The sequence below is a fragment of the Lissotriton vulgaris genome, unplaced genomic scaffold, assembly GCF_964263255.1.
Source record: "Lissotriton vulgaris unplaced genomic scaffold, aLisVul1.2 SCAFFOLD_3639, whole genome shotgun sequence".
In the NCBI taxonomy this organism is placed as follows: Eukaryota; Metazoa; Chordata; class Amphibia; order Caudata; family Salamandridae; genus Lissotriton; species Lissotriton vulgaris.
In genome coordinates, this window is record NW_028241210.1 from 89342 (window position 1) to 105686 (window position 16345).

Genomic DNA, 16345 nt, shown 5'->3' on the forward strand with positions numbered 1-16345 from the left:
CTATGCAGCACATCACCAGTTAACACCATGGACAGCATCTCCCCTCACACCTTGAAGAGCAGGGCCAGGAGGACCCAACCAAAGCTGACGACAGCTGCCCCAGCACTCATCCCAAGCAGCACAATATCACAGACGGTCAAGGAGGAACCCATGGAACACAGCACCAGTTAACACCATGGACAGCATCTCCACAAGCATCTCCCCTCACACCTTGAAGAGCAGGGCCAGGAGGACCCAACCAAAGCTGACAACAGCTGCCCCAGCACCCACCCCGAGCAGCACAATATCACAGATGGTCAAGGAGGAACCTATGCAGCACATCACCAGTTAACACCATGGACAGCATCTCCCCTCACACCTTGAAGAGCAGGGCCAGGAGGACCCAACCAAAGCTGACGACAGCTGCCCCAGCACTCATCCCAAGCAGCACAATATCACAGACGGTCAAGGAGGAACCCATGGAACACAGCACCAGCTAACACGATGGACAGCACCTCCAACAGCATCTCACCTCACACCTTGAAGAGCACGGCCAGGAGCACCCACCCCGAGCAGCACAATATCACAGACGGTCAAAGAAGAATCCATGCAGCACAACACCTGTTAACGCCATGGACAGCATCTCCAGCAGCACCTCACTCTATACCTTGAAGAGCACGGCCAGGAGGACCCCGCCAAAGCTGACGAAAGCTACCCCAGGACCCACCCCGAGCAGCACAATATCACAGACGGTCAAAGAAGAATCCATGCAGCACAACACCTGTTAACGCCATGGACAGCATCTCCAGCAGCACCTCACTCTATACCTTGAAGAGCACGGCCAGGAGGACCCCGCCAAAGCTGACGAAAGCTACCCCAGGACCCACCCCGAGCAGCACAATATCACAGACGGTCAAAGAAGAATCCATGCAGCACAACACCTGTTAACGCCATGGACAGCATCTCCAGCAGCACCTCACTCTATACCTTGAAGAGCACGGCCAGGAGGACCCCGCCAAAGCTGACGAAAGCTACCCCAGGACCCACCCCGAGCAGCACAATATCACAGACGGTCAAAGAAGAATCCATGCAGCACAACACCTGTTAACGCCATGGACAGCATCTCCAGCAGCACCTCACTCTATACCTTGAAGAGCACGGCCAGGAGGACCCCGCCAAAGCTGACGAAAGCTACCCCAGGACCCACCCCGAGCAGCACAATATCACAGACGGTCAAAGAAGAATCCATGCAGCACAACACCTGTTAACGCCATGGACAGCATCTCCAGCAGCACCTCACTCTATACCTTGAAGAGCACGGCCAGGAGGACCCCGCCAAAGCTGACGAAAGCTACCCCAGGACCCACCCCGAGCAGCACAATATCACAGACGGTCAAAAAAGAATCCATGCAGCACAACACCTGTTAACGCCATGGACAGCATCTCCAGCAGCACCTCACTCTATACCTTGAAGAGCACGGCCAGGAGGACCCCGCCAAAGCTGACGAAAGCTACCCCAGGACCCACCCCGAGCAGCACAATATCACAGACGGTCAAAGAAGAATCCATGCAGCACAACACCTGTTAACGCCATGGACAGCATCTCCAGCAGCACCTCACTCTATACCTTGAAGAGCAGGGCCAGGAGGATCCCACCAAAGCTGACGAAAGCTACCCCAGCACCCACCCCGAGCAGCACAATATCACAGACGGTCAAAGAAGAATCCATGCAGCACAACACCTGTTAACGCCATGGACAGCATCTCCAGCAGCACCTCACTCTATACCTTGAAGAGCAGGGCCAGGAGGATCCCGCCAAAGCTGACGAAAGCTACCCCAGGACCCACCCCGAGCAGCACAATATCACAGACGGTCAAAGAAGAATCCATGCAGCACAACACCTGTTAACGCCATGGACAGCATCTCCAGCAGCACCTCACTCTATACCTTGAAGAGCAGGGCCAGGAGGACCCCACCAAAGCTGACGAAAGCTACCCCAGCACCCACCCCGAGCAGCACAATATCACAGACGGTCAAAGAAGAATCCATGCAGCACAACACCTGTTAACGCCATGGACAGCATCTCCAGCAGCACCTCACTCTATACCTTGAAGAGCAGGGCCAGGAGGATCCCACCAAAGCTGACGAAAGCTACCCCAGCACCCACCCCGAGCAGCACAATATCACAGACGGTCAAAGAAGAATCCATGCAGCACAACACCTGTTAACGCCATGGACAGCATCTCCAGCAGCACCTCACTCTATACCTTGAAGAGCACGGCCAGGAGGACCCCACCAAAGCTGACGACAGCTGCCCGAGCACCCATCCCAAGCAGCACAATATCACAGACGGTCAAAGAAGAATCCATGCAGCACAACACCCGTTAACACCATGGACAGCACCTCCAGCAGCACCTCACTCTATACCTTGAAGAGCACGGCCAGGAGGACCCCGCCAAAGCTGACGAAAGCTACCCCAGGACCCACCCCGAGCAGCACAATATCACAGACGGTCAAAGAAGAATCCATGCAGCACAACACCTGTTAACGCCATGGACAGCATCTCCAGCAGCACCTCACTCTATACCTTGAAGAGCACGGCCAGGAGGACCCCGCCAAAGCTGACGAAAGCTACCCCAGGACCCACCCCGAGCAGCACAATATCACAGACGGTCAAAGAAGAATCCATGCAGCACAACACCTGTTAACGCCATGGACAGCATCTCCAGCAGCACCTCACTCTATACCTTGAAGAGCAGGGCCAGGAGGATCCCACCAAAGCTGACGAAAGCTACCCCAGCACCCACCCCGAGCAGCACAATATCACAGACGGTCAAAGAAGAATCCATGCAGCACAACACCTGTTAACGCCATGGACAGCATCTCCAGCAGCACCTCACTCTATACCTTGAAGAGCACGGCCAGGAGGACCCCACCAAAGCTGACGACAGATGCCCCAGCACCCACCCCGAGCAGCACAATATCACAGACGGTCAAAGAAGAATCCATGCAGCACAACACCTGTTAACGCCATGGACAGCATCTCCAGCAGCACCTCACTCTATACCTTGAAGAGCACGGCCAGGAGGACCCCACCAACGCTGACGACAGATGCCCCAGCACCCACCCCGAGCAGCACAATATCACAGACGGTCAAAGAAGAATCCATGCAGCACAACACCTGTTAACGCCATGGACAGCATCTCCAGCAGCACCTCACTCTATACCTTGAAGAGCACGGCCAGGAGGACCCCACCAAAGCTGACGACAGATGCCCCAGCACCCACCCCGAGCAGCACAATATCACAGACGGTCAAAGAAGAATCCATGCAGCACAACACCTGTTAACGCCATGGACAGCATCTCCAGCAGCACCTCACTCTATACCTTGAAGAGCACGGCCAGGAGGACCCCGCCAAAGCTGACGAAAGCTACCCCAGGACCCACCCCGAGCAGCACAATATCACAGACGGTCAAAGAAGAATCCATGCAGCACAACACCTGTTAACGCCATGGACAGCATCTCCAGCAGCACCTCACTCTATACCTTGAAGAGCAGGGCCAGGAGGATCCCACCAAAGCTGACGAAAGCTACCCCAGCACCCACCCCGAGCAGCACAATATCACAGACGGTCAAAGAAGAATCCATGCAGCACAACACCTGTTAACGCCATGGACAGCATCTCCAGCAGCACCTCACTCTATACCTTGAAGAGCACGGCCAGGAGGACCCCACCAAAGCTGACGACAGATGCCCCAGCACCCACCCCGAGCAGCACAATATCACAGACGGTCAAAGAAGAATCCATGCAGCACAACACCTGTTAACGCCATGGACAGCATCTCCAGCAGCACCTCACTCTATACCTTGAAGAGCACGGCCAGGAGGACCCCACCAACGCTGACGACAGATGCCCCAGCACCCACCCCGAGCAGCACAATATCACAGACGGTCAAAGAAGAATCCATGCAGCACAACACCTGTTAACGCCATGGACAGCATCTCCAGCAGCACCTCACTCTATACCTTGAAGAGCACGGCCAGGAGGACCCCACCAAAGCTGACGACAGATGCCCCAGCACCCACCCCGAGCAGCACAATATCACAGACGGTCAAAGAAGAATCCATGCAGCACAGCACCTGTTAACGCCATGGACAGCATCTCCAGCAGCACCTCACTCTATACCTTGAAGAGCACGGCCAGGAGGACCCCACCAACGCTGACGACAGATGCCCCAGCACCCACCCCGAGCAGCACAATATCACAGACGGTCAAAGAAGAATCCATGCAGCACAACACCTGTTAACGCCATGGACAGCATCTCCAGCAGCACCTCACTCTATACCTTGAAGAGCACGGCCAGGAGCACCCACCAAAGCTGACGACAGATGCCCCAGCACCCACCCCGAGCAGCACAATATCACAGACGGTCAAAGAAGAATCCATGCAGCACAACACCTGTTAACGCCATGGACAGCACCTCCAGCAGCATCTCACCTCACACCTTGAATAACACGGCCAGGAGGACCCCACCAACGCTGACGACAGATGTCCCAGCACCCACCCCAAGCAGCGCAATATCACAGATGGTCAAGGAGGAACCCATGAGGCATGTCACCAGATAACACAAGGGACAGCACCTCCAGCACAACAGTAACCTTGAAATCCCAAATATCTCACGCAATACAGTACCTTAAACACCAAGCAGCATTTCTAGCAGGACAGCACCAGTCGCATGACAAGGCTGGCAAAACACAAAAGGGACGGCATCATCAGGAGGAGGATAGGGATACACTGGAGGGGATCCAGAGAAGGAGGTCCTTGTTGAAGCTGTGACTACAGGACTCCCTCCCCACCCCGCCATGAGTCACATGATTTAGCGATACAGGATAGTTTCCTCTTGGCACAGAAGGACCCGGCATGGACTAAGGGCCAATAAGGTATTGTATGCATGTAAATTAGCACGCAAGTAATAGGGAAGCACTGTAGGGACTTATAGGGTTTAATTTGGTCCTGTAGAAAGCCCGGGACCCCTGTAGGGGCCACTTTGGGGGATGAAGCATGTCAACCTGATTGATTAAACAGACCTGATTGTTTATAATCGGACAATTAGCACCATAACAGGGCTATTACTGTCCATCTGCTTTTCAACCATCCCTTCTCCACCAAGGAATAAAGGATAGAACATTTAACCGGTAGGCGGTAGGGATTTCTAGCATTGGACCCCCTTTCTCTTCTCTTTTTCTCCTCAGTTTCCTGCTAATGCTTGAACCGCAGCCCATGTATGGGTACATTTGCCATTGGAGGATTCTTTGGTGAACGTGGGATGGTCGATGAGGAAGCCTGACACCTGGATGGTGTGTGAGGCCGTCCTGTAAATTTTCACTCACAATGGTGTGTGTCAATATATATCGGATGAACAGAGTAGCTCGAGTTTTCCTCGGTGATGGAACACCTATATCATAAAGTGTGTAAAGGCCCCCGTTAGAGGCTGGGCTATTTAACATAGGGACCCGTTTGTTTCTGTGGTGGAAGCATGATAAGCATCACATTTTGATTACACAGCACCCCTGAAAGTATGAAAATCCTCTCCAGCAGAAAAGCATTGCCGAGTGACAAGGACCGCACCTACAGCAGCTCAGCACAACTGGCAGTGTGAACAGCACACTCAGCAACACTGCAGAACTAACACCAAACCCAGCAGCTTCCACAGCACATCACCCCGACGTCCAGCAGCACAGCACTGCCTAGAACCCTGGGCAGCGCCCGGAGAATCACAGACCCCAGGGAGCGCAACAATCCTGAGATCCATGCACAGCCCCTCCAGCAGCACAGAACTCACAGCACATCACCCCGACGTCCAGCAGCACAGAACTGCCTAGCACCCTGGGCAGCGCCCGGAGAATCACAGACCCCAGGGAGCGCAACAATCCTGAGATCCATGCACAGCCCCTCCAGCAGCACAGAACTCACAGCACATCACCCCGACGTCCAGCAGCACAGCACTGCCTAGAACCCTGGGCAGCGCCCGGAGAATCACAGACCCCAGGGAGCGCAACAATCCTGAGATCCATGCACAGCCCCTCCAGCAGCACAGAACTCACAGCACATCACCCCCACGTCCAGCAGCACAGAACTGCCTAGCACCCTGGGCAGCGCCCGGAGAATCACAGACCCCAGGGAGCAAACAGTCCTGAGATCCATGTACAGCCCCTCCAGCAGCACAGAACTCACAGCACATCACCCCGACGTCCAGCAGCACAGAACTGCCTAGAACCCTGGGCAGCGCCCGGAGAATCACAGACCCCAGGGAGCAAACAGTCCTGAGAACCATGTACAGCCCCTCCAGCAGCACAGAGCTCACAGCACATCACCCCCACGTCCAGCAGCACAGCACTGCCTAGCACCCTGGGCAGCGCCCGGAGAATCACAGACCCCAGGGAGCAAACAGTCCTGAGAACCATGTACAGCCCCTCCAGCAGCACAGAGCTCACAGCACATCACCCCCACGTCCGGCAGCACAGCACTGCCTAGCACCCTGGGCAGCGCCTGGAGAATCACAGACCCCAGGGAGCGCAACAGTCCTGAGAACCATGTACAGCCCCTCCAGCAGCACAGAGCTCACAGCACATCACCCCCACGTCCGGCAGCACAGCACTGCCTAGCACCCTGGGCAGCGCCTGGAGAATCACAGACCCCAGGGAGCAAACAGTCCTGAGATCCATGTACAGCCCCTCCAGCAGCACAGAGCTCACAGCACATCACCCCCACGTCCAGCAGCACAGAACTGCCTAGAACCCTGGGCAGCGCCCGGAGAATCACAGACCCCAGGGAGCAAACAGTCCTGAGATCCATGTACAGCCCCTCCAGCAGCGCAGAGCTCACAGCACATCACCCCCACGTCCAGCAGCACAGAACTGCCTAGCACCCTGGGCAGCGCCTGGAGAATCACAGACCCCAGGGAGCAAACAGTCCTGAGAACCATGTGCAGCCCCTCCAGCAGCACAGAGCTCACAGCACATCACCCCCACGTCCAGCAGCACAGAACTGCCTAGAACCCTGGGCAGCGCCCGGAGAATCACAGACCCCAGGGAGCAAACAGTCCTGAGATCCATGTACAGCCCCTCCAGCAGCACAGAGCTCACAGCACATCACCCCCATGTCCAGCAGCACAGCACTGCCTAGAACCCTGGGCAGCGCCCGGAGAATCACAGACCCCAGGGAGCAAACAGTCCTGAGAACCATGTACAGCCCCTCCAGCAGCACAGAGCTCACAGCACATCACCCCCACGTCCGGCAGCACAGCACTGCCTAGCACCCTGGGCAGCGCCTGGAGAATCACAGACCCCAGGGAGCGCAACAGTCCTGAGAACCATGTACAGCCCCTCCAGCAGCACAGAGCTCACAGCACATCACCCCCACGTCCAGCAGCACAGCACTGCCTAGAACCCTGGGCAGCGCCCGGAGAATCACAGACCCCAGGGAGCAAACAGTCCTGAGAACCATGTGCAGCCCCTCCAGCAGCGCAGAGCTCACAGCACATCACCCCCACGTCCAGCAGCACAGCACTGCCTAGAACCCTGGGCAGCGCCCGGAGAATCACAGACCCCAGGGAGCAAACAGTCCTGAGATCCATGTACAGCCCCTCCAGCAGCACAGAGCTCACAGCACATCACCCCCACGTCCAGCAGCACAGAACTGCCTAGCACCCTGGGCAGCGCCTGGAGAATCACAGACCCCAGGGAGCAAACAGTCCTGAGATCCATGTACAGCCCCTCCAGCAGCACAGAGCTCACAGCACATCACCCCCACGTCCAGCAGCACAGAACTGCCTAGAACCCTGGGCAGCGCCCGGAGAATCACAGACCCCAGGGAGCAAACAGTCCTGAGATCCATGTACAGCCCCTCCAGCAGCGCAGAGCTCACAGCACATCACCCCCACGTCCAGCAGCACAGAACTGCCTAGAACCCTGGGCAGCGCCCGGAGAATCACAGACCCCAGGGAGCAAACAGTCCTGAGAACCATGTACAGCCCCTCCAGCAGCACAGAGCTCACAGCACATCACCCCCACGTCCAGCAGCACAGAACTGCCTAGAACCCTGGGCAGCGCCCGGAGAATCACAGACCCCAGGGAGCAAACAGTCCTGAGATCCATGTACAGCCCCTCCAGCAGCACAGAGCTCACAGCACATCACCCCCACGTCCAGCAGCACAGAACTGCCTAGCACCCTGGGCAGCGCCCGGAGAATCACAGACCCCAGGGAGCAAACAGTCCTGAGATCCATGTACAGCCCCTCCAGCAGCACAGAGCTCACAGCACATCACCCCCACGTCCAGCAGCACAGAACTGCCTAGAACCCTGGGCATCGCCCGGAGAATCACAGACCCCAGGGAGCAAACAGTCCTGAGATCCATGTACAGCCCCTCCAGCAGCGCAGAGCTCACAGCACATCACCCCCACGTCCAGCAGCACAGCACTGCCTAGAACCCTGGAGAGCGCCCGGAGAATCACAGACCCCAGGGAGCAAACAGTCCTGAGAACCATGTACAGCCCCTCCAGCAGCTTCTAGCAGCACATCACCCCCACGTCCAGCAGCACAGAACTGCCTAGAACCCTGGGCAGCGCCCGGAGAATCACAGACCCCAGGGAGCAAACAGTCCTGAGAACCATGTACAGCCCCTCCAGCAGCACAGAGCTCACAGCACATCACCCCCACGTCCGGCAGCACAGCACTGCCTAGCACCCTGGGCAGCGCCTGGAGAATCACAGACCCCAGGGAGCGCAACAGTCCTGAGAACCATGTACAGCCCCTCCAGCAGCACAGAGCTCACAGCACATCACCCCCACGTCCAGCAGCACAGAACTGCCTAGAACCCTGGGCAGCGCCCGGAGAATCACAGACCCCAGGGAGCAAACAGTCCTGAGAACCATGTACAGCCCCTCCAGCAGCACAGAGCTCACAGCACATCACCCCCACGTCCAGCAGCACAGCACTGCCTAGAACCCTGGAGAGCGCCCGGAGAATCACAGACCCCAGGGAGCAAACAGTCCTGAGATCCATGTACAGCCCCTCCAGCAGCACAGAGCTCACAGCACATCACCCCCACGTCCAGCAGCACAGAACTGCCTAGAACCCTGGGCAGCGCCCGGAGAATCACAGACCCCAGGGAGCAAACAGTCCTGAGAACCATGTACAGCCCCTCCAGCAGCACAGAGCTCACAGCACATCACCCCCACGTCCAGCAGCACAGAACTGCCTAGCACCCTGGGCAGCGCCTGGAGAATCACAGACCCCAGGGAGCGCAACAGTCCTGAGAACCATGTACAGCCCCTCCAGCAGCACAGAGCTCACAGCACATCACCCCCACGTCCAGCAGCACAGAACTGCCTAGAACCCTGGGCAGCGCCCGGAGAATCACAGACCCCAGGGAGCAAACAGTCCTGAGAACCATGTGCAGCCCCTCCAGCAGCACAGAGCTCACAACACATCACCCCCACGTCCAGCAGCACAGAACTGCCTAGCACCCTGGGCAGCGCCTGGAGAATCACAGACCCCAGGGAGCAAACAGTCCTGAGAACCATGTACAGCCCCTCCAGCAGCGCAGAGCTCACAGCACATCACCCCCACGTCCAGCAGCACAGAACTGCCTAGAACCCTGGGCAGCGCCCGGAGAATCACAGACCCCAGGGAGCAAACAGTCCTGAGAACCATGTACAGCCCCTCCAGCAGCACAGAGCTCACAGCACATCACCCCCACGTCCAGCAGCACAGAACTGCCTAGAACCCTGGGCAGCGCCCGGAGAATCACAGACCCCAGGGAGCAAACAGTCCTGAGATCCATGTACAGCCCCTCCAGCAGCACAGAGCTCACAGCACATCACCCCCACGTCCAGCAGCACAGAACTGCCTAGAACCCCGGGCAGCGCCCGGAGAATCACAGACCCCCGGGAGCAAACAGTCCTGAGAACCATGTGCAGCCCCTCCAGCAGCACAGAGCTCACAGCACATCACCCCCACGTCCAGCAGCACAGAACTGCCTAGAACCCTGGGCAGCGCCCGGAGAATCACAGACCCCAGGGAGCAAACAGTCCTGAGATCCATGTACAGCCCCTCCAGCAGCACAGAGCTCACAGCACATCACCCCCACGTCCAGCAGCACAGAACTGCCTAGAACCCTGGGCAGCGCCCGGAGAATCACAGACCCCAGGGAGCAAACAGTCCTGAGAACCATGTGCAGCCCCTCCAGCAGCACAGAGCTCACAGCACATCACCCCCACGTCCAGCAGCACAGCACTGCCTAGAACCCTGGGCAGCGCCCGGAGAATCACAGACCCCAGGGAGCAAACAGTCCTGAGAACCATGTACAGCCCCTCCAGCAGCACAGAGCTCATCACAAAATGAACAGCAGAAAACACTAGTAAAAGTACAAATAGTGCATAGAATGGTACATTTCCCAGGAACACCATACTTGGGGCAACATCTACAAGGTACCACCTTTAGGGGCACAACGACTTCTAGCAGGAGTGCTGGGTGCTAAAGAGACAGAGGCGTTGCATGGTAAGACAGCTAAGACCTTGAGCAGCACAGAAAGTTAGACCACATATGAAGGAGTAGAATCCTCTCAAATGATGCCAGTATTGGAGACATTGTATAGTGCAAACCTTCTTACCTCACTGGAGCTGAGAGTAAGAGAAAGGGACTCCAGAGGTCCAACGTATGCTATCACTGGAGCAACCACCATCCCTCCCTGGTGAGAAAGGAGAAAGAAAAGTGGTGAGAACATATGGCGCCACAAAGTGAATTATCCTGGGGCTCAACAACATGCTTGTGGGGCGTGCTTCTTCTGGATGAAAAAAAGAAATCCTGTCGTGCTGTTCAGTCTATCCCAGAAGCACCCAAAAACAGACCACCCCATCAATGGAGCAGTGTTTTACCTGCAGGCCTATCACCGCTTTTCTATTATGGGTTGCTCGCGCACGTGCGCACACACACGCAGAAACACACACACAGCTTGCTCCATGGGGGACCCTCCTGTACATCTACGAAAACTTGTACCAGTGGGAAGCTGCCCACACTTGCACGTCTCACACTTCCCAGAAGCTGAAGTTGTTGAGAAAGAGCAGGTTCTAACCCATGGAAATGTCTAGTATGTCACTTTTTGGCTCTGGTATTTTAACCTCTCTTGAGCTGTGAGTCTCCTCTCTGTAGTTACACCCACTATAATCTCTCATAAAATTGGATAATGAGCTGGAACTCAGCGCACACTCATTAGTGTAAGAGGGGCCACCCACGGCCAGTTCGTGCACGTGCACTGAAGATTCAGCGTCAATAGTTTGCATTTGTTGGTTAGAGTGAGAATGGAGTGAGCCTGCTGTGCCTCTATGTGGAGAGAAATACTGTTGGATCTCCTGTAACGAGGATGGTAAACAACATGGGGGATGAAGAGAAAGCTTGCCAGACAGTGAGGTACACTTAGGAACTTTCCTGAGGTCCTTTGAAGGGAAGCAGGCTTCTGTGAAAGGAAGAAACTAAACGAGGGAAGAGGCCCCTTTGAAGGGCACAGTTTCTACCCCTTCCTGCTTCATTCTGTCCCAGTAGTGTTCCTGCAAAGGTTTGTGCAGGAGCTGCATGGGAATGCCTCTCTTTTTCTTTTGTACCTTTGACTCAGAGTCCGTTGTATTTGGCGCATCTACCACCCCTCCTCTTCCTAGCCATCATGGAGTACAAAATCAAAATTTCCACCGCTAACAAATGCTACTTCTCCACTAAAATCAGGACCTCCCTCAACTCTCCTGAAGAGCTTTTTCTACAGTACAGAAGCGGAGTAAACTCCCTGCACAGAAAAACATGGGAGTAGGTCAAGAATTCTGCGATTTGCTAGCAATTTCTTCCAGGCAAAAGTCAAAGTAGTCTCGGACTCTTTCTCCTCCACACATCAAGCGACAGGAGTGCGCTTAGAGGGTCCCAACCCCCTCCACGTCGGAGGGTTTAAATGGCAAAGTTACCCCGGTAGTCACTACGCCCTTTTTGACACATTCCAGAATCACTGATCTTGATTATTCTTAGCCAGACGAGATCTGGATCACCCTGGGACCGTGCCCTTCAAAGGTCCTTCATTCGGTTCCAAATGTTACAGCCAGTTGCCTGAAAGGTATCTTTAACAGAATGCTTTCAGATGGGTTTCATCCGAATCAATGGAAGAGGGCATCCATCCTCCCACTGCTAAAGAAACCAATTTTGAATAATATAGGCCATAACAACTTGGCTGATCTCTCTATTACCTTTCCCAGCTAAAATTGTTGAGAAGGCGATGAACACAGATCTAACCCAGTTCATCAAAGATAACAAACTCCTTGACAGTTCTCAATATGGCTTCAGAAGTCAATACAGTACAGAGTAGGCCCTGATTAATGTGTCGGAGGAAATAAGGGATTTCCTGCTGGATCTCTTGCGGCCTTCAACATGGTTGATCATGAACTGCTCCTCGGTCAACTCTTTTCTTTGGACATCAGGGGCAGGGCGCTGGACTTACTGAAATCCTTTCTTAAAGATGAGCAACTGGTAGAGCTTAGAGGGTTGAAGTCCTCCTTGTTCTCTTTTCCTTGCGGGGTGCCGCAGGGCTCCTCTCGGAGTCCGACCCTTTTTAATCTTTACGTCGCCCCCCTCTGCTCACTTAAAGTCATGTGTTTTTGAGACGGTATCTTATGCCAATGACACGCATATCATGGCATCCTTTGTAGGGCCCCAACCACCACTGCGTCCAGATTTCACAACTGTAGGCAGGAAGTTGAGAATTGGTTGTCCAAAAACTATCTGTAGCTGAATACAGGAAAAACTGAGGTGCTTTTATTTGAACGTGATACCTCCTTTTGGACACCAAGCTGGTGGCCGCAGGAACTAGGAGAAATCCCCAATCCAGTCACCAAGGTAAAGAATCTAGGAGTTTACTTCGACTCCAAGCTGTCCTTTGAAGGGCAAATAAATGCTATCACCTCCTCCTGCTTCTTCATGATTAAAACTCTCAGGAAAGCACTACCTTTTATCCACTAGAGCTTCAAAAAGCGGTGGTCTTGGCACTCATTCCGTAAAAGTTTGATTATCGCAGCACCCTATTTCTCAATATTAAATAAAGATTCCTAAACAAACTGCAGGTCTATCTAAATGCAGCAGCAGTGCTGTTTACCATCCCAAAAGCATCAGTCAGTGGCTTATGTGCTGCCAATCCTGCACTGGCCGCCTGTTATGAGACTAGTTGAATTTAAGGCCCTTTGTATTGCCTTTAAAGCCCTACACGCTCTTAGCTCTGACTGTTTTTCTCACAGATTCAGGTAGTACCTCCCTGAGAACCAGCTCCGATCAGCGGCATTCTCTAATCTTGTAATCCCAAGAGTAAAAACTGCCACCTGGCTGGGAAGAAGCTTCATTGCAGACACTGTGACGTGAGCCTGTGGAACTCTCTACCATTGGCATTAAAGAAGGAAAGCAATCTCTTGGCGTCCTGCAAAATTTAAAAACCTGACTGTTTAACAACTAGCCTGAGACAAAAAAAAAACCCAGTTGTTTCTTCATAGGGGAACCTCCTGTAGACTCCGCTGCGCCTAGAAGTCCTTGGGTATTAGCGTGTGTTACAAATTAAAATTTAATTTCTTTTCATTTCATTTCATTTCAAGTCTGAGTCACAAAAACTCTGGCCAACGGTATAGAGATAATTGTCAGGAACTGTGTTAAATCACCTACAAAGGAGAATCTTTGACATCTGCATCTAAGTCTGAAAAACGAGCAGAAATAATGGGTGGAAACCCACTTAAGGGAGCCAGGCCTGTCGCTGACCATTGCATGCACCAACACACTAGTGTGAGTGGGAATTCCTTGAGCTTCAGTGCCAGCGTTATTGAACTCTGGTCTCCTTCATGGATGGAATCCATAGACAAGACCCCAAAATAAAGTGATACTCCAAATTTCTTATCCATGACAGATGGTTTCCAAGTTATAGCCTTTAGAAGCGTGCTGCCGCTTTAGCGCGACCATGCCAGGTTAGACTGGGGGACTATGCTGAAGTTTTGCCTAGTTCTGGAGGGAACCAATTCATGGTCTTGCCAAGACAGCATGGTGAGTGACTGAGGAGAGGAGACGCTGGTGTGCTGTGCATACTCTCAAATCAACAGTGAGAAAGCTTGCTGCCTAAATTCGCAGTCACCTGACTTGACCACTAGTTTGTCCTGTCACAGGAGGACACAGAAGCAGGAGGCAGAAGACAGCACAGGCAGCGAAGAAGGTTCATCAGCATACCACAGAAAGCACTTAGGTAGCAGCAGGAACAGTGGCTTGTTCCAGAAACCCCAACAGGCAGGAACAATGTTTGACCTTTATTTATTTATTTGGGAAGTTTTAAATAGTGCGAACATGACCGTCCGGGTATCAGAGTGCTGTACAGAGAAGCAGACATGATAAGCAAGTGGACATGCATATAGTAAATACTGTACTTATAGCAGCAGGTTAGCTAAAGAAAATGAGAAAAGGAAGAACAAGAAACTAAGTAGATATCAAGTAACAAAATTGCATAGAAGAATAGGCTTCCAGAGCTGCAGACATGAAGGCGAAGTCAATTTGAGTGGATTCAGGTCTTTTATTGACAGTATTTATTCAGGAGCAGGTCGAAGGGTTAGATCTGGTTTCAGGCGGGAGTGTGTTCCATATTCCAGTAGCAAGACCGGTGAAGGAGCGATTACAGGTTCTCTTCTTTTTAAATTTCTGCGGTTTCAACAGTAGAGAGCTAGAACTTCTTAGGGACCAACTCATACCAGATAGTTCAAGTTTTTTTGCAAGATAAAGAGCCAACTGAGTTGTATTAAATCTGGTGTGATGTGATCATGTGTTCTTGAACCCATGATGAGTTTTGCAGCTGATCTTAGTGTAGCCTTTAACCCCTTGGCCGCGGCGCGAATTCCGCCGCGGCGCTGGGGGGGGTGAGCGCGGCGCCGCTGGGCTCGTGACAGAACCATGTCGTCATGAGCCACGGATGGGGTGTGCTCATGGCAGCGTGGTTCCGTCACGGACCCACGCGCTCATGAATTTGCCCACTCAGGCAAGGAATTAATGCTGCGTAGGCGGAGCAGCCGCAGCATGACGGAACCAAGCCGTCATGAGCACACACCGCCCCTGGCTCATGACGACGTGGTTCCGTCATAAGCAGCCATTGGGTTAAAGGGGCCAGTGTAGCTTTGGATAACCCTGCCAGGGTTGTACTCCCGTAATCTAGACAGGAGATAACTAGGGATTGGACTACTGACTGGAATTCATCTAGAGACAGGAACGGTTTGATTCTCCTTAGAGTGCTGAGTTGGTGATTGACTCCTCTGGTGGTTGCACAGATGTGGTCTTGTACTTCAAGTATTTGTCCAGGGTTATGCCTAATGATATGTGGATTCAACATTTATTATTATTTTTTTTTATTTAAAGGTTTTATAGAGATCGTAGTAACCCTAGAGCATCCCAGCGCTAGAACCAGAAACTCAAGGGGGGTTCAGCAATGGAGGGGGTTATGGGTGAGGAAAGAGAAGGGTCTTTAGTGATTTCCTGAACTGGAGGAGATTGGGTTCAGTTCTCAGTCTCCGTGGGAGGTTGTTCCAGTGTTTGGCCGTGTGGACCGAGAAGCGGCGGCCTCCGGACCTGGCTTTTTTAACTCTGGGGACTGTGATGAGGTTCTCTCCGCTGGACCGGAGGGCCCTTTCCGCTTTGTAAGGGATGATGAATTCCTTGAGGAGGGGAGGGCCGTTGTTATAGAGGGTTTTGTGGGCCAGACAGAGGGCCTTGAAGGCAACCCTTTCTCTGACTGGGAGCCAGTGGAGAAGCTTAAGAGCTGGCTTTGCCGATGATCTGGCGGGTGTGTCAGTGAGTAGGCGGGCTGCGGCGTTTTGAACTTTCTGCAAGGTGTTCAGGGTGGCTTCGAGAGCTCCCAGATAGATTGCATTGCAGTAGTCAAGTCTTGCCAGGATGAGGCCCTGAATCAGGAGTTTCTTGGCGGTCGCGGGGAGCAAGGGGAAGATCTTTCTGCAGGCCCTGAGAAGTCTGAAGCAGATTCCTGCCGTCTTTTTTGCCTGTGTTCTGAAGCTCAGGTCGTTTTCGATCCATACTCCCAAGCTCTTGACCTCTTCCTTGGGTGCAGGGGGGTCACCCAAGCAGTTGGGCCAGAGGTGTGGCGGCAGGGAGGGCCCTTTGTGTCCGAGCATCAGTATCTCGGTCTTTGAGCCGTTTAGTTTTAGTGAGGAGGAGTTCATCCAGCGGTGGACTTCCGTGAGACAACTGTGGAGGTCAGAGGGGGAATGGTGGGGGTGTGAGAGGGTTACCACCAGCTGGGTGTC

General features: G+C 53.7%; 1 protein-coding gene across 2 annotated transcripts in view; it reads right to left on the minus strand.

The window, feature by feature from the left end:
• LOC147672018 (mitochondrial coenzyme A diphosphatase NUDT8-like) overlaps positions 1-16345 on the minus strand; it is a 140774-nt gene that overhangs the window by 33416 nt on the left and 91013 nt on the right. For both annotated transcript variants that reach the window (XM_086948050.1, XM_086948049.1), the window contains exon 4: positions 10654-10731. In XM_086948050.1, coding sequence (XP_086804176.1) covers positions 10654-10731 — 78 coding nt within the window. The remainder of the gene's footprint in view (positions 1-10653; positions 10732-16345) is intronic.